General features: G+C 56.7%; 6 protein-coding genes across 6 annotated transcripts; 4 read left to right on the top strand and 2 right to left on the bottom strand.

Annotated features, from left to right (window-relative positions):
• Positions 1–23: 23 nt before the first annotated feature.
• On the top strand, positions 24–1441 carry B0I36DRAFT_84110 (uncharacterized protein). Its single transcript, XM_046163441.1, has 4 exons — positions 24–381; positions 451–577; positions 629–1152; positions 1356–1441. Exons 1-4 carry the CDS (start codon positions 247–249, stop codon positions 1362–1364), a joined length of 795 nt encoding a protein of 264 aa, XP_046014875.1. The 5' UTR covers positions 24–246; the 3' UTR covers positions 1365–1441.
• B0I36DRAFT_316935 (uncharacterized protein) lies at positions 1272–3193 on the bottom strand. Its single transcript, XM_046153099.1, has 4 exons — positions 2518–3193; positions 2108–2467; positions 1552–2061; positions 1272–1501 (listed from the first exon to the last, which is right to left on the bottom strand). Exons 1-4 carry the CDS (start codon positions 3154–3156, stop codon positions 1343–1345), a joined length of 1668 nt encoding a protein of 555 aa, XP_046014874.1. The 5' UTR covers positions 3157–3193; the 3' UTR covers positions 1272–1342.
• Positions 3194–3460: 267 nt separating this feature from the next.
• On the top strand, positions 3461–7585 carry B0I36DRAFT_429061 (potassium transporter-domain-containing protein). The gene is made up of 7 exons (XM_046162485.1): positions 3461–4359; positions 4438–4580; positions 4639–4682; positions 4742–5506; positions 5569–5741; positions 5795–5958; positions 6016–7585. The coding sequence occupies exons 1-7, from the start codon at positions 3812–3814 to the stop codon at positions 7089–7091; spliced, it is 2913 nt and encodes a 970-aa protein (XP_046014873.1). The 5' UTR covers positions 3461–3811; the 3' UTR covers positions 7092–7585.
• Positions 7586–7925: 340 nt separating this feature from the next.
• On the top strand, positions 7926–11229 carry B0I36DRAFT_405283 (FAD-binding domain-containing protein; the record flags this gene model as incomplete). The annotated part of the gene is given in 4 exon segments (XM_046161786.1): positions 7926–8451; positions 8470–9183; positions 9256–10224; positions 10285–11229. 4 exon segments carry the CDS (start codon positions 8284–8286, stop codon positions 11227–11229), a joined length of 2796 nt encoding a protein of 931 aa, XP_046014872.1. The 5' UTR covers positions 7926–8283.
• Positions 11230–12149: 920 nt separating this feature from the next.
• B0I36DRAFT_316927 (uncharacterized protein) lies at positions 12150–14392 on the top strand. Its single transcript, XM_046153098.1, has one exon. It carries the CDS (start codon positions 12538–12540, stop codon positions 14116–14118), a length of 1581 nt encoding a protein of 526 aa, XP_046014871.1. The 5' UTR covers positions 12150–12537; the 3' UTR covers positions 14119–14392.
• Positions 14393–17399: 3007 nt separating this feature from the next.
• Positions 17400–18722, bottom strand: B0I36DRAFT_84049 (uncharacterized protein). The gene is made up of 2 exons (XM_046163440.1): positions 18229–18722; positions 17400–18117 (listed from the first exon to the last, which is right to left on the bottom strand). Exons 1-2 carry the CDS (start codon positions 18605–18607, stop codon positions 17546–17548), a joined length of 951 nt encoding a protein of 316 aa, XP_046014870.1. The 5' UTR covers positions 18608–18722; the 3' UTR covers positions 17400–17545.
• Between the last annotated feature and the right edge of the window lie 1151 nt (positions 18723–19873).

The raw sequence follows: 19873 nt of genomic DNA, 5'->3' as shown, positions 1-19873 counted from the left end.
CTGCTAAGTTTATGGTTGTACGACCATTTCCCCGCCTGCCCCCTTCCATTTTCCCTTCTCACTCCCCCCTTCTCCGTACGAAGAACTTATTACTCTCTCCTCGTACGAAGATGCCTATTTATTACCAGCCTATTATCTGCAAAGAGAGTGGCCTCTCTCATACTGAAATTCGGCAACAGGCCCCAAATCTGCCGCGCTGTGGGTGGTGCGGAACACGCTGGGCAAGCGCACTTGAGATACCGGACGATGAACAGAGTCGTACAGCTGAAACTCAGGGAGGCGAGCCTGGTCCTTCTCGTCGTACGGCTATATCTAGCCAGTCTTCAAACCCCCCAGCCCAGTTTATCGCAGGGTCAAATAGGACCCGTGATAGCAACTTTCGTACGTCTGAAATTCAATCAATCACTCGTACGGTGATAGATGCTCAAGGCGGACGTTCAGGAGCTTCAGCAGCAAATATCCCTCGTACGACAAAACCACCTCTTGGCGTTGATATTGAGCTCAGCGTCTGGGAAGTTGTCCGATATTAACAAGTCGAGCAAACATGGGAGCCAGTCGAGTGGAAGCACCGTGGTTCGTACGAGGATTCCTCTTTACTCTCTCCGTACGAGTATAGCTAATTAGATAGGCTACTGGGGGTTCCAAAACTTCGTCTGGCGATCCCAGCAGGAGACATTGATCCGAGATTGGCTAGAAACCTTCGTACGACCTGCAATTTCAGTAATTGAGGCAAATTGGCAACGCTCCCCCGGCCAGCTCGTGAAGAAGTGCTCACCAATGAAGGCGGTTCACCTACCGGATACCTGTCGTACGATTCATGACCTCTTCGGAGAAAATGGAGCAATCCCGGCAAAACCAAACAGGCAATTGAAGCTATATCTCTATGTCCCTAGTACGACTGATCCTTCTAAGCTTGCTCAGGAACAGCTAAGCCGAACTCCTCGTACGAAGCGAAGAAGACAATCATCTATTGCAATTAAGGAAGAAGACCAGGATACTCTTGAACTAATCCAAATTACAAACTTTACGTCCCGTACGCCTAAAAGACCAGCCAAAACTCGTCGTACGGCTACCCAGGAACAAGACCAAGAAGAAGAACAAGAAGAAGATCGGCGTACGGAGAAGGAAGATAACCTTCGTACGGAAGAGGAGGAGGAGGAGGATATCTTTCGTACGGAAAGTAGCCCCTACCTTCCTAATATTGAGGAGATACTTGAAGACCTCCGGAAGTCTCCCTCTCCTCCTCCTCCTCCTTCTCCTCCTCCTCCTTCTCCTCCTCCTCCTCCTCCTCCTCCTCCTCCTCCTCCTCCTCCTCCTCCTCCTCGGCCTGAGATTGGCCCAGCTAGTCGTACGAGGAACCGTGAGACACGACGGGAATCTCATCTTCCTCGTCGTACAAAGCAGAATTGAAGACCTCACCAATATCTGGAGATAATGCCTGCCCAGATAAATCGGCCTGCTGGAACGGGAGGAAGTCTGCATTTCGCTGGAGGATTTGTAGCTAGAGTTCTGAATTAGTTATCGTACGAAGAGAAGAAGAGAATCCCTTACATATTCTTCACACCCTCCCCGTGGTGGCTCGATAACCTGGAGCTGAGGTAATTGACCTGAGTCAATATGCTGTCGTACGCGCTGTCGGAGTTGGAGATAGGTCCAGAGATATGGTCGTACGAGATCATCTGCCGTACGAAAGACTCCTGTAAACTGGAGCTCTTGGAGCTGACGATTCCCCCAGGTAACTGTCTCTGCGGAGAGAAACTCATCAATCTCGATATTCTGGAGCGGCTCGTACATCGTACGAAGGATACTAAGCTCTGGTGAGTTATCCCGGACCTTTACCCCGTAATCCCGACTCTGTGCAGATAAATAGAGCTCCCACGGAACCCCAGGGTTGACATGCGGACGGTTCTTTTGCTTTCGTACGACGTGACCATTCCAGAGTTCTGTAAACTCAGCAAATTCCTCCCGGATTATGGGCCCATATAGAATATAGACTGCAATCTGGTCACCAATATCTGACTGTACGAAGAGACCGTTCTCGATAAGCTCACGTGAGAAGGCCTGAGAGTATTAGATAGACTCTTATTATCGTACGGAGAGAACTTACAATCCACCGATCACTAACTCCCTCACGGAGGCTTCGCCACCATCGCTCTATTCGTACGTTCCGCTTACTTGGGCCCCATATATGGCAAGAGGAGATGCGATCTCCTTGACTATGCGTACGACTCTCTCCATCTGGTCCGTCGTACGAGATAACTGTACCTGCTGCCCCTGCGAGGCCTGCTTGCGCGGCGACCCAGAGAGGTGTCTCACCACCATGGTCTGACCTTGTGAATAGTGGGCGAATCCTTTTATATTCAACCGTACGAAGGAACTGCTTTAGGGTTGACAGAGCAGTAGTTGCTGACCTCCCAATATAGATCCAGATAATCAGCCGCGAGTATGCGTCAATACAGCCAAAGACCTAGAGGATTTAGTAGGTATTTAGGTAAATATTCGTACGAAGGGAATTACCTCAAACCCAAAGGCTCGGAGCTTCTCATATCCATCTAGACACCACATAAAGTTTGGACCAGGTACTCTGAAGTTCGTACGATGATGCCAGTTCCCGGCTCGCCGCTTAGTAACACTTTCTGGCCATTGCTCTCGATAATAGTCGTACAGCTGGTTCTTTGCGACGCGAATTTGGGCCTGTATCCGTACGAACTGATAGAGATATCCTCGTCCGAAACCAAGGATTGCTGCACTCTGTTGCACATGCGCCTGAAGGAAGGCTTTTGCTAGTTCAAGCGCTTCTTCACTTTCCTCAGTCGTACGATAACGCCTTTTCATCCCATACTCTGCCCGAAGGCGCCGTAAGCTTCGCTCAGAAAGGGTGATCCCGTCCTGCTGGAGCTGCCGTACGATAAGCTGGTCGGAATAGCCTCGTACGAAGAAGTAGAGGCGCACAAGGTCAAGCAATTCATCAGTGACCTCAACGCGGACTTGTCGCTGCAGGCCCCATTCCCGCAGCCGGCGCTCCAGTGTTCTCTTCGTTATAGGAAATCCTCGTACGACAAGATCTTCATGAATCTGAGCTATTGTTCGGCCACTGTCGAGCGCCTCTTGGATTTCGGCCTGCAGGCCGTCGTGGTCAATTGCTGGGCGCGGCATTGTAATGGTCGTACGACGGGAACTGAATGAAATTGCGGGGTGGGGTGTGCAATTGCACAAGTGCGCAAGTGCACATTTGGGTTTTGGCGGAGTGGCCTTTATGGTGCACCATAAGGACCCTGTTTCCGCCCATCCCTGCATCCGTCCATGGGGTGCTGCTGCTGCTGCTTACCTGCGCCTGCCCCGTGAGGAATTAAATGACGCCCCCCAGAAACCACCCACACCCGCTGCCGTTCCCCCGTAGACCACCTTACATACAACTACCTCGCAGTCGTCGTCGTCAGTGCATGTGCTCGGCTCCTCACCTCGTTCACTCCTTTGGCCCCTTGTCAGCGCCCCGGCGGGTTTCTCAGACCACACACCACCTGCGCTCTCGATCCTTCCCAGCTCAGCAATCATCGTGTCGAACACCCTCGAGCAGTTCAAGCGTTGCCAGTCCCTGCCGCTGCCAGCATCAAAATAGTTCGGAATCGTTGTAGTATAGCCCGCAGGTCTTCATGTATCTCCGCGCCTAGCACCACGCGAACGGGCCACTCTCTGCGCCTTTCTCCTGCCGCCCTGCACCGCACCTCCCTAGCTGCAGGCGCTACTCCCCCCCAGCTGAGCCGTGCGATATCGCCCTGCTCCCACAAACACACACCACGGCCACTGTTATATGGCAGGCCCGCCGCGGATCAAGATAGACAATGCCCCAATCCGCCCAGACCGGCTGAGACTTCAGGTCCTCGCCTCCCTCGCCGCCGCAGGCCCGGCCTCGCAGACTACCACAGACACCACTGTGAAGACCAGCACAGAGAAACGGCCCACCGTGGAGGTTGGCTACGATGACGGAGACCTCGGCAAGCAGTCCGTGCTCAGCACCACTGGCCTAGACCGGGACGTCGAGGCTAAAGCCCAGCAGGAGAGCCCCAACGGCTCACTGGGTTTCGACATTGGCGGCGTTTACCATACGCGCAGCTATGCTCATGCCACTGGCGGCGCACTCCCTCGCACGGCTTCGCCATACCCGCGTAACCGCAAGAGCCGCCTGCGCCGCGAGGAGGCCCGGATACAGGACAGCGATGCTGCGGCCGCGGCAGACCCGGAAGACGGCGAGGATTGGCGGCGCGACGACGGCAAGAAGAAGCAGGTGTTTCGTGGCAGGGCTGTGCTGTGGCTTGCATACCAGTCCATCGGTGTGATCTATGGCGACATCGGCACGAGGTGAGTCGGAAATCCAGTTGCGAGAGATCGTTGCACTGTGAAGCTCAAAGATGCTGAATACTGACATATACACCCAAGCCCGCTATATGTGTATTCCTCGACCTTTACGCATGAGCCTGCCAACGATGAGTTGGTCCAAGTACTTTCCGTCATTATCTGGACGTTGACTGTTATGGTCACAATCAAGTATGTCCTGATCGTACTCAATGCGGATAACGAAGGTAAGCACTGTCGATGTGTACTCTGCTTAACCATAGTTGACGCTAATACCTATCACAGGCGAGGGCGGTACTTTCAGCTGCTATTCTTTGCTTGCTCGCTATGTAAGCCTAAAATCAGTCTAGTATTCACCCCGGCAAACTGACTAACATTTGTACACAAGGCCAACATTATCGAGCGGGACCCTCGGGAACAAGTCATCGTCAAAATGGAGCGCCGGGACACTCACGAATTGAGCAAGAGCGGTGAGAAGCTGCGCATGTCGCTCGAGAACAGCCTCTTCGTCCGCGGCTTGCTCAAGTTCATCGGTGTGCTGGCCGTATCCCTTGTCATTGCAGACGGCGTACTCACGCCCGCGCAATCTATCCTTGGCGCGGTTCAGGGCCTCGCAGTCGTCCATCCAAACATCACCGACCCGACCATTGTAGGCACAACGTGCGGCATTCTGATTGCACTATTCGTCATCCAGCCACTTGGGACGACCAAGCTCGCCAATACTTTCGCCCCGATTGTCATTCTCTGGCTGGCCTTCAACGCGGGCTTTGGCGTATACAACCTGATCATCCATGACCACACGGTGCTGCGAGCATTCTCGCCCTACTTCGCGATGCACTTCTTCATGGAGAGGAAAACGGATGCCTGGCGGATGCTGGGCGGTGTACTACTGGCATTCACAGGCGTCGAGGCTCTCTTTGCAGATCTCGGAGCATTCAGTTTGAGAGCTATCCAGATCAGCTGGCTAGGTTGGTGCTATCCGTGTCTCCTTCTCGCGTACACCGGACAGGCGGCGTACATCAGCAAATTCCCTTCGGCGTACGACAACCCTTTCTACGAATCAGTCCCACCGGGCATGATCTACCCAAGCCTCATCGTGGCAATCCTTGCTGCCGTCATTGCGTCACAAGCGATGATCACAGCTGTCTCCCAAGTACGTTATCTCCAAACTGCAACAGTTCGATATGGGAATCCTTCACTGACGCGTGCCTACAGCTTGTGACCCAGCTAATGAAACTGTCCTACTGCCCGCAAGTCAACATTGTGCATACCTCGAAACGATTCTATGGGCAAATACATGTGCCCTTTGTGAATTGGATCTTGATGCTGGGCTGCATTCTTGTGACTGCTGCATACTCAAACACCACGCGGCTAGGCAATGCTTACGGGTAAGGATTGTACCTATGCCCTCGGACGAGATTGTTTGCTAACAGGGGCATAGTGTCTGCGTAATGCTCGTCACCTTCTTTGACACTTGCATGGTTACATTGGTCGCGCTCATAGTCTGGCGTCTGCCCTTGTATCTTGTCTTCATCCCGTGGCTTTTCTATGCACTTCTCGACGGACTTTTCCTGTCTGCCGCGCTGGCGAAAGTGCCAGAAGGAGGTATGTGTCGCTGCTTCAAACTTGATAACTGCCAAGTGTACTGACCAATGCCTGCAGCATGGTTTACTATCACATTATCCGGCATCCTCTCCTGCTTGTTTCTGCTATGGAGATTTGGCAAGGAGAACCAGTGGCGGGCCGAAGCTAGGGACCATCTGCGCCCTGGCGAAGTCATCGAACGCGACTGGGACGGCAAGATGCTCCTATCGGGACGATTTGGCACGAGCAACAGCGGTCCACCCGAGCCGCTGACCAAGATTCGCGGATTCGGCATATTCTTTGACAAGACAGGTGTGATGGCCCCGCACATATTCTCGCAGTTTGCCACCAAGTTTGGCGCGTTGCCCGAGATACTCGTCTTCTTCCATCTGCACCCGCTGGAAATCCCGACTGTCTCTGCCGACGAGCGGTTTGCCATCTCCAAGATTGGCGCTATTGATAGCTGCTATCGGCTCGTTATTCGGCACGGGTTTATGGATCAGGTGATCACTCCTGACTTGGGACGACTCATTTACGAGCAGCTGCGAAAGTACTTGATACGGCGCGCTGGCGGGGACATTATCGCGAGCGACCACGATTCCGACGTGAATCTCAACGCGCGTCCACGGGTCAGCTTCGAACCGATGAGCCGCTGCCGGACCGCTGTGAGCACAGCTGTGCAGAGCGTCGATGGGGAGAACAGGGAGACGAATCAATCGGGTCACAACATGAGGGCCCGGTCGCGCATAAGGACATTGGCTGCCAACAGAGGCAATGGGGCCGACAGCATTTACGACCGTAACGATGATCACGAGGAAAATGACAACACACAGAACGATGGGGACGAAGAGGCACAGGAAGAGGAAGATGAGGACGACGACGATGATGATGAAGAAGAAGACGACGACGATGAAGAAGAGGAAGAAGAGGAGAAGCGGGAGACGGAGCTGGAGAAGCTGGACCGAGCCTACCGCAGTCGGGTCATGTACCTGATTGGCAAGGAGCAGATGAAGATTGCCAAAGGGACGTCACTGATCCGCAAGATCCTGCTCATGAGCTTCCTGTTTATCCGCGACAACACGCGGGCCAAGATTGCTAACCTCCGGCTGTCGATGGACCGGGTCGTCGAGGTTGGCTTTGTCAAGGAGGTCTAGTTAGACTACCCAATCAAATTGAAGCCAGGCTGTCTGGCGGTGTTGTCGGCACGGGCCGATGGACATGAAGGGAACGAAACTATGTACTCTGCGACCAATCGCACCTTTGCAGCTGTTCCTGATGATACTGGGCTGAGATGCGGCCGGGCAAGCATGATGACGAGCCGCGCGTAATGCCGTTTGAAATATACCGACTGCGCCGTCTTGGCAAACGGCACACTGCAACCGGCTGGGCGCTGCGGAACGGGCGTTGGCGGGCTCGGCGCCATGCCCTTGGCGGGGCCTGGGCTGCCCCATCAATTGAAAGGAACTGTGGCGATGCATCCAACGCCGACAGAACAGCATCCGTTCCAACCGTCCAGGACGCAGAGATGGCCGATTTGAAGAGGCCAGCTATGTCCCGCCCGGATCGCCGGCGCGCGACCGCAGGGGGAATGATCACAGGAAAGAGATAAAGTGGCCCTAGAATAAACAAGGCGATGTCAACAAACAAACCAAACCTGAGGCGTTGGCGCACCATGCAGACTGCCAAGAGCGACAAAGTGGCCCAAGATCTCTGGCAATTAGCGTTTAATACCACTCCCGCGCGCGAATGGCAACCCAGCCACCACGTGCTAAGTACGTACATTAGACCTCACCGTTGCCGGGTCCGCCGCCTCCAGGGTTCGATAATGACGTCGTGCCGAGATGCGCCTACGCCAAAGTCTCGCAGAGTCTCTTGGCGCAGGGGGCCAGGCATGCGGATCAGACACGGTTGATTGGCGACGTTGCACGTATCAGTAAGTAGATATCGAGTCGCTGGTGCGTATTCTTGGGTCCGTGAGTGTACGCCGTCTTAAAGCTGATGACGCGCGCAGTTCGAGAGAATGCCGACTCGGCTGGACGGCAGGTGCTGGGATCTTTGATATTTCCTGTCCATCGCGTGCTGGTTTGTGAAGAAACCGTTCCCACTGCCTGCCCCTGTTGATCATTCTCCTCCCGTCCTAACTCATTTGTATCTGTCTCGGATCTCGAGAGAAGTGCAACTGTTGTGGCTGGTTCAGGTTCCCAATCCCCCCTTGGCGCTTCTGACACTGGTGGTTTGTGCTGCCATCTGAATTGATACCTTCCATTGGAGATATTGGCCACCGTGACGTCTCATTTTTCTTATAAGAGAAACGCGGGAGGAAGGGAAGGAGGACAGTTGGGCAGCATGGCCGACCAGGAAGCAGGTTCTTCTCGTCGGGACATATCCCCTGCCCCAATCTCGCAAGATCAGCAAGACCCGACCGGACGCAATACCCATTCATCTACCACTCTCGAGTCATCAACTCGGCAAGACTGCAGCAACCCAGACAACAAGAACGAGGACACTTTCGCGGTTGACAATCAAAACAAGAAAACCACCGGAAAACACAGCAGCAACAACAACAACAGCAGCGACAGCAGCGACAGCAGCGACAGCAGCGACAGCAGCGACAGCAGCGACAGAGTAAAGTACCTCACCGACGACGAGATCGACACCTTTCTCGACGAGCTTGACCACAACAACAATGGGTTCATCGAATACAGCGAGGTCGAGGCCCAGCTGGACCGCGTGCATGACGAGATCGCCCCCAAGGCTGCGCCGCACCTGAGGCTCCATCGCGATGTCGCTGCTTCTTCTCGCAAGGGTGCTTCCGGTGGCGATACCGACGACGGAGAAGCGGCTGGCGCGAGACATGTGTTCCTGTCTAAGATGCTGGCGACACGTGGCGATGCTAGCAACGAGAGTGCATCGCAACAGCAGCAGCAGCCGCAGCAGAAGCAACGTGACCAGCACAGGATCCCCCGGGCCGAGTTCAGGGAGTGCGTGCGGTCATGGAAAATACCCTCCATGAAACAGGACAAGGACGCCGAGAAGGAGGAGCACGATTACGTCGCCTCGATGAGCGTCTGGCGCCGAGTCAGGGCGTACTGGGCAGTCCACGGGCCGGAGATTGTGTTCCTGGGCGTAGTCGTCGCGATGCATCTCGGGTTGGGCATCTGGCAGTGCGTCAAATACGCCACGGGACCACAGTACCAGGCCGCCTTGGGCTGGGGTGTTGTACTGGCAAAGACCTGTGCTGGCGCTGTAAGTGTCTTTTTTCTCGACTTGGAACATTGCGAGAGCCATCTTGCTGACCTGGTGTGGTGACATTGGCAGCTCTACGCCTCCTTCTTCTTCCTCGTGCTCAGCATGTCGCGCTACTTCTCGACTTTCCTCCGCCGCTTCTACCATGTCTCGCGCTTCATCAACTGGGACCTCTCGCAGGCCTTCCACATCCGCATGTCCATTGTCGCCCTCGCGCTCGCGACGCTCCATGCCATCGGCCACCTGTCCGGGTCATTCAACTGGGGTAGCCGTCCCGAGCGGCAAGAAGCGGTCACCGCACTCCTGGGCGCGCCAAAGCCACAGTACGTCGACTTTGTCCGCACGAGACCGGGGATCACGGGGATACTCGCGCTGGGCCTGTTCTATGTGCTCGCGATCCTGAGCCTCCCGCAGGTCCGGAAATGGAACTACCAGGTCTTCCAGCTCGCCCACCTGCTCATGTTCCCCATCATCGGCCTGCTCATCGCCCACGGGACCACGCAGCTGCTCCAGTGGACCATGCTCGGGTACTTCCTCGCGTTCCCCACGCTGCTGGTGACGGCCGAGAGGCTGGTCCGCGTGGCCACGGGGTTCCACCGGATCCCGGCGAAGCTGAGGGTGCTCGACTCGGAGACGGTCGAGATCAGCGCCACGATTCCGAGCGAGCGGCTGTGGCGGTACGAGGCCGGGCAGTACGTCTTCCTGCAGGTGCCGCAGCTGAGCATGTGGCAGTGGCATCCGTTCACGGTGTCGGCTTGCAGTGGGAAGCAGATGTGGCTGCACATCAAGACTGACGGGGACTGGACGGGGAAGCTGAGGAAGCTCGCTGTCGGGGAAGATGCGGACGAGGCGGGAGGAGATAAGGAGAAGAAGCAGAAAAAGAATGATGAAACGGATACGGAGAAGGTGACGGAGATTGACATTGGTATCAACGGCCCCTTCGGTGCTCCCGCCCAGAGGTTCTACGACTTTACGCATTCGATTGTTGTCGGTGGTGGTATTGGAGTCACGCCATTTTCGGGCATTCTGGCGGATCTGCAGGTGAGTAATGGCGTTGACAAATTTCTTCGTCCGTGTATAGACTGTTAACCCATTCCCTAGGCCAAAGACGATGCCGCACACGGCGGACCAGGTGGACAAAGGAAGCTCCCCCTGGGCCCGGGCTCGGCGAGATCCCACAGTGGCGACATCCTCAGCAACCAGCAGGACGACAGCGAAAGCGATCGAGCGGACACCACTGCACGGAATACAGCAGAGCCGGATTCCAGTGATCATACAATCGTCCCGCCAGCCGGCAACCTGATTCACAACGCCCCGGCCCAGACGGACGGCATCGCCCATGACAATCACCGCCACTCCTCCACTCGCAAACCCGGTACCTCTCCCTCTTCTTCTTCTTCTTCCCCGCACGGCCCGACGTACGCCAACGACTACCGCCGCGTCGACTTCCACTGGATGGTCCGGGACCGGAACCAGCTGCTCTGGTTCTCGGACCTGCTCAACGCGGTCTCGGCGTCGCAGCTCTGGCACGCCAAGCACCAGGACACGCACCACGGCAGGCACCTCGACATCAACATCCACACGCACGTCACGCAGAAGCGGCAGGGCATCGCGACGCACGTGTACCGCTGGCTGCTCGAGATGCACCGCACCGAGAAGCACCCGGAGTCGCCGCTCACGGGGCTCATCAACGCGACCAACTTTGGCCGGCCCGACTTCACGAGGATCCTGGAGGAGCATTACGACGAGGTGCGCGCTTTCAAGGCCCGCCGGACCAAAGATGCTGCCGCCGCCGCCGCCGCTGCTGTTCCCAGGGGCAGAAAAAATGCAAGGGGGCAGCAGTCAAGCAGGGCCGGTGCTGGTCGCGATGATGGCTCCGGCGATGCTCACGACGACGACGACGAAGAGGTCAAGGTTGGCGTGTTCTTCTGTGGGACTCCCGTTGTGGGCGAGATCCTGGCGGACAAGTGCTCGGCGCTGAGCGCTCGTGGGCGGGCGGACGGGAGCAAGATTGAGTATCACTTCATGATGGAGGTGTTTGGATGAGTAATGACTGGCGCTCCAAGTTGCATGGAGGCCAGGGTGTGTGTGTGTGCCTCCTGCTGCCTGTGTCTAATGCACAGCCCGTTTCGTAGATGTAGTTGTGCTTAAACAACGGATAAATCCGCACATTTTCAAAGGGCCGCAAGTATTGCCACACAGGTTGCGGCAACCCTTGGCTGTTTACGCTTCTGAGGTCGGTCGCTCCTCCTGCCTGCATGTTCAGGGCTTTCAAGGAGGAGCGGCCTTGTTCCGCAACACCATGCAAGTCTCCATCTCTCCACACACATACACATGCCGAGGTGGTAGATCTCCACAACCAACAAGACTGGGGTGGAGCTTAGCTCTCCATTCCCCCGCACATGCAGGGGGTATCTCATGCTTGAACATGGGGGATGCGGAATCACTCCGTCCCTTCTCTTTTCTTTCTCGCGTACGCATCCGTCGCATTCCTCGCATGTGACGAGTCGAGTCCTAGCGTTATTAGTCTCGGTCGGGCAGATAAAAAAAGAGGGCTGATCCCGTGTCCAGCCAGGCTCAGTGTCATATTGGTTAGCCTTTTTAAGTTCCCGAGAGAAAACAACTGCACGAATTCACACGTCAACACCAATTAATTGACTCCAGGCTTCCTATTCTTTCTCCTTTGGTCCATCGAGCCACAAGGTACTGGGATCAATTCGCAGCAGCCACTTACTTGGGAAATCTGCTGTGAAATAACAGAACATTGGAGCATCAGCCTCCAACTGTGTCAGAATCAAACCGTCATCCTGTGATTTCAAACAAAGAAGCATGGCGTCGTCAACATCGGCAAATCCCACAGGGAAAGCCATCGCCCCGTCGTCTTCGACGGCGGGCTTCTTTCAGGCCCTCCCCGTGCTGGAGCCACAGTTCACGCTGCCCAGCAAGGTGTCATCTACTACTACTACCACCACCACCACCACCACCACGGCAGCAGCACAAACACTGTCCGACGACCCAGTCCTCGCCCGCATCCTGGCGCTCTACCTGCCCCCCTCCGCCCAGGAGTCCGTCGGCGCAAGCCTTCATGACCTCTCGCGCCTCGTGCTCACCCCACAAGTCCTCCAGCACGCCGTGGACGCCGAGACGAACCCGCCGACGCTGCAGCCGCTCAACACTTTTGGCCAGGTCAACGCCGTGGACCCGCTGCGCACCAGCGAAGGGTGGCGCGGGCTCAAGCGGATCGGCGTGCGGCAGGGCGTGGTGTCGCGGGTGTACGCGCCCCAGAATGCCCGGGCGCACAACCGCCGGATCGACCAGTTCGCCGTCGGCCATGCGTGGAGCCACACGTCGACGATGACCGGGTGTCCCATGACCATGACGGATGGGGCTGCCACGCTGGTGGCAAAATCCCTGCGAGAGATGGAAGAGGGTGGGCAGTCCGCACCGGCAGAGGAGTCTGAGGAGGAGCGGAGAGTGAAGAGGGACGTTTTCATGGAGGCCTACCGGCGATTGACGTCCGATCGGCCGTCCGAGAGCTGGACGAGCGGGCAGTGGATGACGGAGAGGTCGGGCGGGTCTGATGTTCGCGGCACAGAAACCGTGGCCCGCAGGCTGACGGGGGAGGAGCTCCAAGCCGAGAAGCAAGGACGAGGACGACCCCAGCTTGATGCTTCTGGCAGACCGCTAGGCCCGTGGCGCATCGATGGGTTCAAGTGGTTCAGCAGCGCCACGGACTCGGATATGACGATGCTCCTGGCGCAGACGGGCAAGGGCCTGAGTGCGTTCATGGTGCCCATGAGGCGCCAGTCCTCGACAGGCCGTGGCGAGACTGAACTCAACGGCATCCGAATCCAGCGGCTCAAGAACAAAATGGGCACCAAGGCAGTGCCGACGGCGGAGCTCGAGCTCGTTGGTAGCCGAGGCTGGCTTGTTGGGGAGGAGGGCAAGGGCGTCAAGCAAATCTCGGTCATTCTCAACATCACGAGGCTTCACACTGCCATGGGCAGCATCTCGTACTGGTCTCGTGGGCTTGCCGTGTGTCGGGCATACTCCAAGATCCGAAGAATCCGGGGCAGCACACTGCTCACAGACAACTCGCAGCATGTCGCCTGGATGGCTGGCGAGACGGTCAAATACTGGGCGTGCACGCAGCTGACCTTCTTCGGCGCCGCTCTCATGGGCTGTGTCGAGCAAGGACGGCAGGTCATGAACGTTACACCTGCTGGTGCTTCTTCCGGGCTGATTCCCCAGGACCCGAGTCACATTGCTGACCTGCTGAGGTTGTTGACGCCCGTCATCAAGGCGCAGGTCAGCATGGCTGCGGTGAGTGGGCTACGGTCTTGCATGGAGTGCCTGGGTGGCGTGGGATATTGTGAGAACCACGAAGACGGCGGCATCCTCAACATTGCCAAGCTGTTCCGCGACTCGGTAGTCAACACAATCTGGGAGGGCACTGGTAGTGTCATGGCGGACGATGTTGGGCGGGTTCTCAGGGATAAGCGGATTGCGGGTGGAAGGATCATTGAGGATGTCTTCGCCAGATGGGTGCGGACCTGTTTGTCTGCCCAAGACTCAGGGGACAGGGAAGCATTCAAACTCGAGACGTTGGTTGTGGACGAGAGGCTGGAGGTTCTTCTCGGCCTTGTCGCAGCGGTCAAGAAGGACCCTGGCGAGCTCGAGTACCGCGGCAGGGATCTGCTCGAGCATCTCGAAGTCCTCACCAGCGCAGTTGTCCTCCTGTGGGATGCTCAGACGGATAAGGACGAGGTGGCAGGCCATATTGCCACCCAGTATGTCTGGTCGAGAGTTGTGGTGGCTCAGAGTTGTTATGCCAGGCCGAGTTCAGACTGGAAGACGTCGGCCGCGATCGATCGCATGATATTCCTGGGTAGTGGCTACTCATCCCCGAGCAAGAGCGCCCGGGAGAAGCTGTAGTTGATGCCATCACTTATCCCCAAAATAGCGTAAAGCTAGACTCCGGGTATTTGGCATGTGTAGCAGTAGCTTGTCAGGACTCGCTCCAGTTGTTCATTGCAGCTTTAAATAGGTGTGCAAGTCGCACTGGACAAACAGGAGGCCCACCAAGAGCACCCTTTGACCCTGAGACCCCTCCCTTGTCCACTGAAGACCCTGCCAGCTGGATGCAGTTTAGCGCCTGCGGGAAGAAGCAATTAATTGACACAGCGACCCACCGTCGCGTCTCCCAGCACGCCTGGCGCATTGTGGCCGCTCCTTCCTCCACCTCCTGCAACTGCTCGAGCAATGACGTCCTGCGATCTTGTCCTATGCCCCTCACTGTCTGATCACGACCATCTGCCCGAAGTTGTGTATCGTTCAAAAAGATGTGTCTAGGGCCCTTACCCTGTACGACATAGCATGTTTACTCCGACCGACAACCCGACCAGCGACTCTCCTGGCACTGTCGGAATAGTGCGTGCTCTCCACGACTGTCTTTACAACTACGATAAATGGCAGGCAGATGGCTGCCTCTATGCTCCGACAATCTTAGGAGACGGCTTCGCGCGCTCCAAAGCTGACTTGCCACCGGTCTGGATCGGTTTTGGACCCCTCTCCGTGCTTCAACAACGATATGCTCAAGGAAGGCTTGGCGATTTCACCGGTGAACTCCCACCGCTTCCGCCTTTTCAGGGTGAGCGGCCGCTACCGTCTTCGGCCAACAGCAAAACAGCGTCTGTGACTGCCAAGCTGGAGTCAACCTCGCCGCGACTGCCAGTCACCTATCCCGCCTTGCCACCATGCTCTTCCCCCATGGAGAGCAGATCAGCCCGCAAGAGGTCTGTTCTCGCAGGTGTGGCATCCAGTCCATTGTCCAAGAAGCAGAAGTCAGATCCTGCCGAGCTCACATCCATGTTGTCTCAGCCGACCACGGGATTGGGCGGCCACGCCACTTGCTTGCCGATCTCTCGTATCAGCCATACAGAGAAGCACAAACTCCAGCGCATCGCAAACGAGCTGGCCGTGCAGGCACTCAAAATTGAGCGGGAGAGGCTGCTGGCTGCATATCATGAATCTGGCTTTTACCCCTCGCACTCATACGAAGTGATGTTTCACCTTCACGAGGGTCGAGGCTGCCCGACACAAAGCGAGGACGTCAAGCCCTACATGCGCGATCCCAAGAAGATCGTTGGCTTCCTTGCCGAGCAACTTGGTATCGAATACCTAAAACTTCGTCTTCCAGACGTGGGCGGACTGAACTTGGTCTACCATCTTTTGGCCATCATGAAGCATCCACAGCCGCGAATGTCCCCTCTGGACGAACTCGTGGCTAATCAAGCCAACATCCACACTACAAAAGGCACAATGCCCGGGGCCTGGCCGACTTCAACGCCGCAGTCTTCACCACTAATCGCGCTAGACCATACCGCGCCAAAGCAACCCTCTGCGTCCTTTCAGCCAGTGCCTCAGGCGATAGCCGACAATCTCGAAGCTGCAACAGTGCCCAAAGCAACGCCACAGGCCAAGAAGCTGCAGAGCACCAGGCTACCAAGTGAACCAGAGCTCTGTGACGAGCAGGCTGCGCTGGTGGAGCTGATAGCGAGCGGGAGAAACGTCTTCTATACTGGTTCAGCAGGCTGTGGCAAGTCCACGGTGCTCAAGGCGTTTACCAAGCGGCTACAGCAGGAGAACAAAAGAGTGCGAATCCTCGCTCCTACCGGCAGGGCGGCTCTACAGGTCAATGGCTCCACCACATGGACCTTTGCTGGATGGCGGCCTGACCATCACAAACGGCCGCTGGATCAACTCAAGAGTGAAGCGCATGGTCGATTCGTGTGGAAGCGCTTCAAAGAGACGGACGTCATTGTCATCGATGAGATCAGCATGGTCGAAAATCTGCATTTCGAGCGGCTCAATGCAATCCTCAAGGAAGCACGAGGTAACGACCGCGCCTTTGGGGGCATCCAGATGGTCGTAACTGGTGACTTTTGCCAGCTCCCACCAGTCAGACCGTTCCAGCACTGTATCACCTGCGGTCGTGAGCTCGTCCGCAAAGTATATGACGACGGAGTAGTGTACAACTGCGTCCGCCATGGCGAATACCGCGACGAAGACAAGTGGGCCTTCAAAAGCAAGGCCTGGGACGAGTGCCAGTTTGAGCACGTGCACCTTCGCAAGATCCATCGCCAGAGTGATGAGACGTTTATCAAGATCCTGCAGAAGTGCAGGATGGGGGAGCGGCTACTCAAGGAGGAGACCGACCTTCTCATGGATCATAAATGCATGGTGCATCATGCCACCAAGCTGTACGCCACCCGTAACGAGGTCAACGAGGTTAACACCAGGGAGTTCAACAAGCTCAGTGGCCAGAGACTAATCTACTGGTGCCTGGACGAGTTCAAGTGGCAGCAGGAGAAACACCCGCATTTTGCGCGCAAGGGCGCTCGGGACCCACGAGGCAGCCGGCCGCCCGGCCCGCTCCTCGAGCTTAGCGACCATCGCTTCTCAGATTGCGTGGAGCTCAAGAGGGGCATGCTCGTCGTGTTGCTGGTCAATCTGGATCTCGAGGCTGGCCTGTGCAATGGCAGCCAGGGCATCATTTGTGGCTTCGAGCCGTATGATCCCGAGAAGATCCCACGCGTCCGCAAAAGCTCCCGCGAAGAACCACCCGAGAACGAGATCCGCGGCGACTTTGCGCACTTCAAAGCCGCGCAGATCAAGCAGTTCATTACGGACCCGACGGTGGCCAACAAAGTGTGGCCGGTTGTGCGGTTCCACAACGGCCTCAAGCGCATCATCTTTGCCGACTGCTCGATAGCAGAGATTGGCGATGAGCAGCCTTACAGCTTGCTGACCCGCACTCAGATCCCGCTCGCGCCCGCGTGGGCGATGACGATCCACAAGAGCCAGAGTCTGACCTTGGACAGGGTCATTGTGAACCTCTCCAAGGCCTTTGAGGAAGGGCAGGTCTACGTTGCTCTGTCGCGGGCGACGGGCTTGCAGGGGCTGAAAATTGAGGGAGACCGCGAGGGACTCCTTGCTGGACTAGGAGGCAACCGGGAGGTGCAAAAGTTCTTGCGGGACAAATTTGGCGTTTTCAAAGGGTTGGAGTAGGAAAGATTTACGGCAACACGGAACTGAGATACCCCTGATATTTTGTGTACAGCGAGACAGAGAGATAGAAGTTGGGAGAGGAAAAGGCCAGTATAAATGTGGAAATCTTGCGCGATTGGGTTGGTATTTAACTGGCTAGAAAAACAAGAACTGGAGAGTGTCTCGCCATCATCATCAAAAACATCTCGCTTTACCAAAGTTGCAAAACACACTCGCAGGCTAAAACAAAAAGAGAAACGCGCCCAAACGCCAGCTTCTTCGCAAACAGTGCAAGTCCCCTGCCTCTTCCCGTCTACATCATGGTCTTTGGCGTCTCCCAATACGTCGCGTGACCAAAGTCGATCTCGGCGTCGTCCATCTTGATGGCGAGCTGCCAGCGGCCCATGCCGGGCCAAAAGTTCTCGCACCCGGGGATCTGCCCCGCCGTGGTCGTCACCGCGCCCTTCTTGGCGGCCCCTTCCCCTTCCCCACCATCGTCGGCAGTCTGCTTCATGTCGAGCCACCCGATCGACGCATTGCGCGTGGACTGGTTGGGGCCGATCTTGCACCAGCGCTGCGTCCCCGGCAACTCCCCCTGCGAGGCGTCCTGGTTGCCCGGCAAGGGGGGTTGCACGAGGCCAATGTCCATCCCGAGCGCGGAGATCCAGGATAAGGACAAGGGGAAAGAAGGGACGAAGCGCTGCGGGTGGAAGGTGGCGCGGAAGAAGGGCACCGTGGCGGGCTGGGACTCGGAGCCTAGAGACTGGACTGAGGGGTTGGCCGTGTCGTCGGTCGTGTCGTGCGGGAAGACCTCTACTGTCGTCGAGTTGTCGGTCGGGTTGGTGGTGAAGGTGAAGCGGGCGAGGTGCTTGGGGATGTTCCAGTCTGTTTTGTTTTTTTAGTGATCTAGTTTCATGGTTTTGGTTTCTTGGGAGGATAGCAGGTTGGTGTTGATTGTTGTTGTTGTTGTTGTTGTTTGGGGGGAACGCTACTTACTCGTCCGCCCATTCCAGCACGTGTACTTTTGCGAGACGTAGATTCTCGAGATGCGCACGTTCTTCTTGGTCAGGCGCTTGCCCGGGCGTGTGGGGTCGTCGACCTGGTAGTTGTAGTAGCCCGGACAGACAATGAGCTCGTCGTAAGGGCCGACGGGGCTGTCGGTGTAGCGGATGATCTGGAACTGGCTGAGGCCGCCGAGGTGGGCGCCGGTGAGGGCCGGGTCTGCGTACGAGGAGTCGCGCTCGAGCGGGGAGTAGGTGTGCTCGGGCAGGTTGCCGGCCTTGTTGAAGAAGGTGACGACGTAGACGTCGCCCCTAAGCCGCCACGGCGCGGGGACCGGGACGATGGGCTTGGTGGTGTCCAGGGTGGTGGGCATCGTGAGTGAAGGTGAATGTATGGCGTGTGTGGTTTCTGTCTGGTGGCACCAGGTGCTCTGTTTGTGGCCACCTTTGGGTGGTGGTGGTTTTGCGCCGCGGGATCGTGTGCCTTGCCTAGGGAAAGCAGAGAATCGAGAGATGGAGAAAGAGAAAGAGACAGAGACAGAGAGCAGGATGCCAGCAATTGAAGCAAGCACGGCGTGGATGGCGCCAACCTCGACCCTAGAAGATGAGGAGAGCGTGGTGTTGTTGGTGGTGGTGGACGGGACTGGACTTTTGTTGCCGAGAGTCCCTGTCGGCCACGAGTCAAGGGCGGACCCCTGCTGGAGCGCTGGGGGATCAGGGGTGTGCTGACCGGGGGGCTAGCAGGGTTCAGGCGCTGCTGTCACCCAATTCCGGCCAGGCGGTGCGGGGGCGGCCACGCCGTTGTTCAGCACTCGGCCTGGATCCGGCCGCCTCGGGCCTCGGACCATTGGAGGACGAATACCTGGAACACTACCTTATGGTTAATAGTAACATCTCATGGCTGGCGTTGGCTTGCTCCTGTGCTCTGCAGCACACATGACGATGCGACAGTCCCGTCTCTGGCAAGCAACATTACCGTGCTGCTCACGACCGCAGCTGGCAGCCATCAGAAACGAACAGCAGGCAGAGAGAGTCCGTCAGAATCGGGGTCCCAACGAGTCTCGAAGCCGCGGGGCGCTAGAAGGACCCAGACCGGCGATAGCCCTGGAGATCCGTCGAGTTGCAGCACCTCGGCTGGCCCTGGTTGGCTGGACCAAGTCAGTGGCGCTTACTTAAGCCGTCCTAGTCTCCCCACGTGGCTGCAGCCGCAGGCGACCCGGCCCCAGCTCCGAATCCTAGCGAGGATCGTGCCTGCCGTTCGTGTGGTGTGGGCGCCCAAAACGGACAACCAAATTTCGGCATGCCCAACAGAGACACTTGACAACCTTTGTCCTGCTGATTTCTATTCCACGAACCCAAATCCCATTGGACGCTTACAGCTGCAAGGGACGGCACGCACCACTCGGATGTTTGATTCACTCTGCACATTTCCTTCGCACAGTGCAGCAGGAGCTCGCGTCGTCGACGTCTTCGCCCTCTCGATCTATATGTGAAGCGTTCCATAGCTCATTATACTCGCTTAAAATCATCATGGTTCATCTCGTTGGTCTGATTAGATAGACACCTTCCTCGTTGCACCTGAGTCAAGCGCCTAGTCCCAAGTGCCGTTGTATATCTTTTCGACTACAATAACAGAGGCG

The sequence above is a fragment of the Microdochium trichocladiopsis genome, assembly GCF_020744255.1.
Source record: "Microdochium trichocladiopsis strain MPI-CAGE-CH-0230 chromosome Unknown B0I36scaffold_3, whole genome shotgun sequence".
In the NCBI taxonomy this organism is placed as follows: Eukaryota; Fungi; Ascomycota; class Sordariomycetes; order Xylariales; family Microdochiaceae; genus Microdochium; species Microdochium trichocladiopsis.
Note: the sequence above shows the minus strand (reverse complement) of the source record. Positions and strands in the feature narration are given on the sequence as shown.

Bases quoted from the DNA above. Each gene is read 5' to 3' on its own strand.
- B0I36DRAFT_84110 (XM_046163441.1), top strand. From the start codon at position 247: ATGAACAGAGTCGTACAGCTGAAACTCAGGGAGGCGAGCCTGGTCCTT. The intron at 382-450 runs GTACGTCTGAAA...CAGGAGCTTCAG, and splicing joins GACCCGTGATAGCAACTTTC to CAGCAAATATCCCTCGTACG. The intron at 578-628 runs GTACGAGGATTC...CTAATTAGATAG, and splicing joins GAGTGGAAGCACCGTGGTTC to GCTACTGGGGGTTCCAAAAC.
- B0I36DRAFT_316935 (XM_046153099.1), bottom strand. From the start codon at position 3,156: ATGCCGCGCCCAGCAATTGACCACGACGGCCTGCAGGCCGAAATCCAA. The intron at 2,062-2,107 runs GTAAGTTCTCTC...TAATACTCTCAG, and splicing joins GAGTTAGTGATCGGTGGATT to GCCTTCTCACGTGAGCTTAT. The intron at 1,502-1,551 runs GTAAGGGATTCT...TCAGAACTCTAG, and splicing joins GGGGAGGGTGTGAAGAATAT to CTACAAATCCTCCAGCGAAA.
- B0I36DRAFT_429061 (XM_046162485.1), top strand. From the start codon at position 3,812: ATGGCAGGCCCGCCGCGGATCAAGATAGACAATGCCCCAATCCGCCCA. The intron at 5,507-5,568 runs GTACGTTATCTC...GCGTGCCTACAG, and splicing joins TGATCACAGCTGTCTCCCAA to CTTGTGACCCAGCTAATGAA. The intron at 5,959-6,015 runs GTATGTGTCGCT...CAATGCCTGCAG, and splicing joins GGCGAAAGTGCCAGAAGGAG to CATGGTTTACTATCACATTA.
- B0I36DRAFT_316927 (XM_046153098.1), top strand. From the start codon at position 12,538: ATGACCGGGTGTCCCATGACCATGACGGATGGGGCTGCCACGCTGGTG.
- B0I36DRAFT_84049 (XM_046163440.1), bottom strand. From the start codon at position 18,607: ATGCCCACCACCCTGGACACCACCAAGCCCATCGTCCCGGTCCCCGCG. The intron at 18,118-18,228 runs GTAAGTAGCGTT...AAAACAAAACAG, and splicing joins GTGCTGGAATGGGCGGACGA to ACTGGAACATCCCCAAGCAC.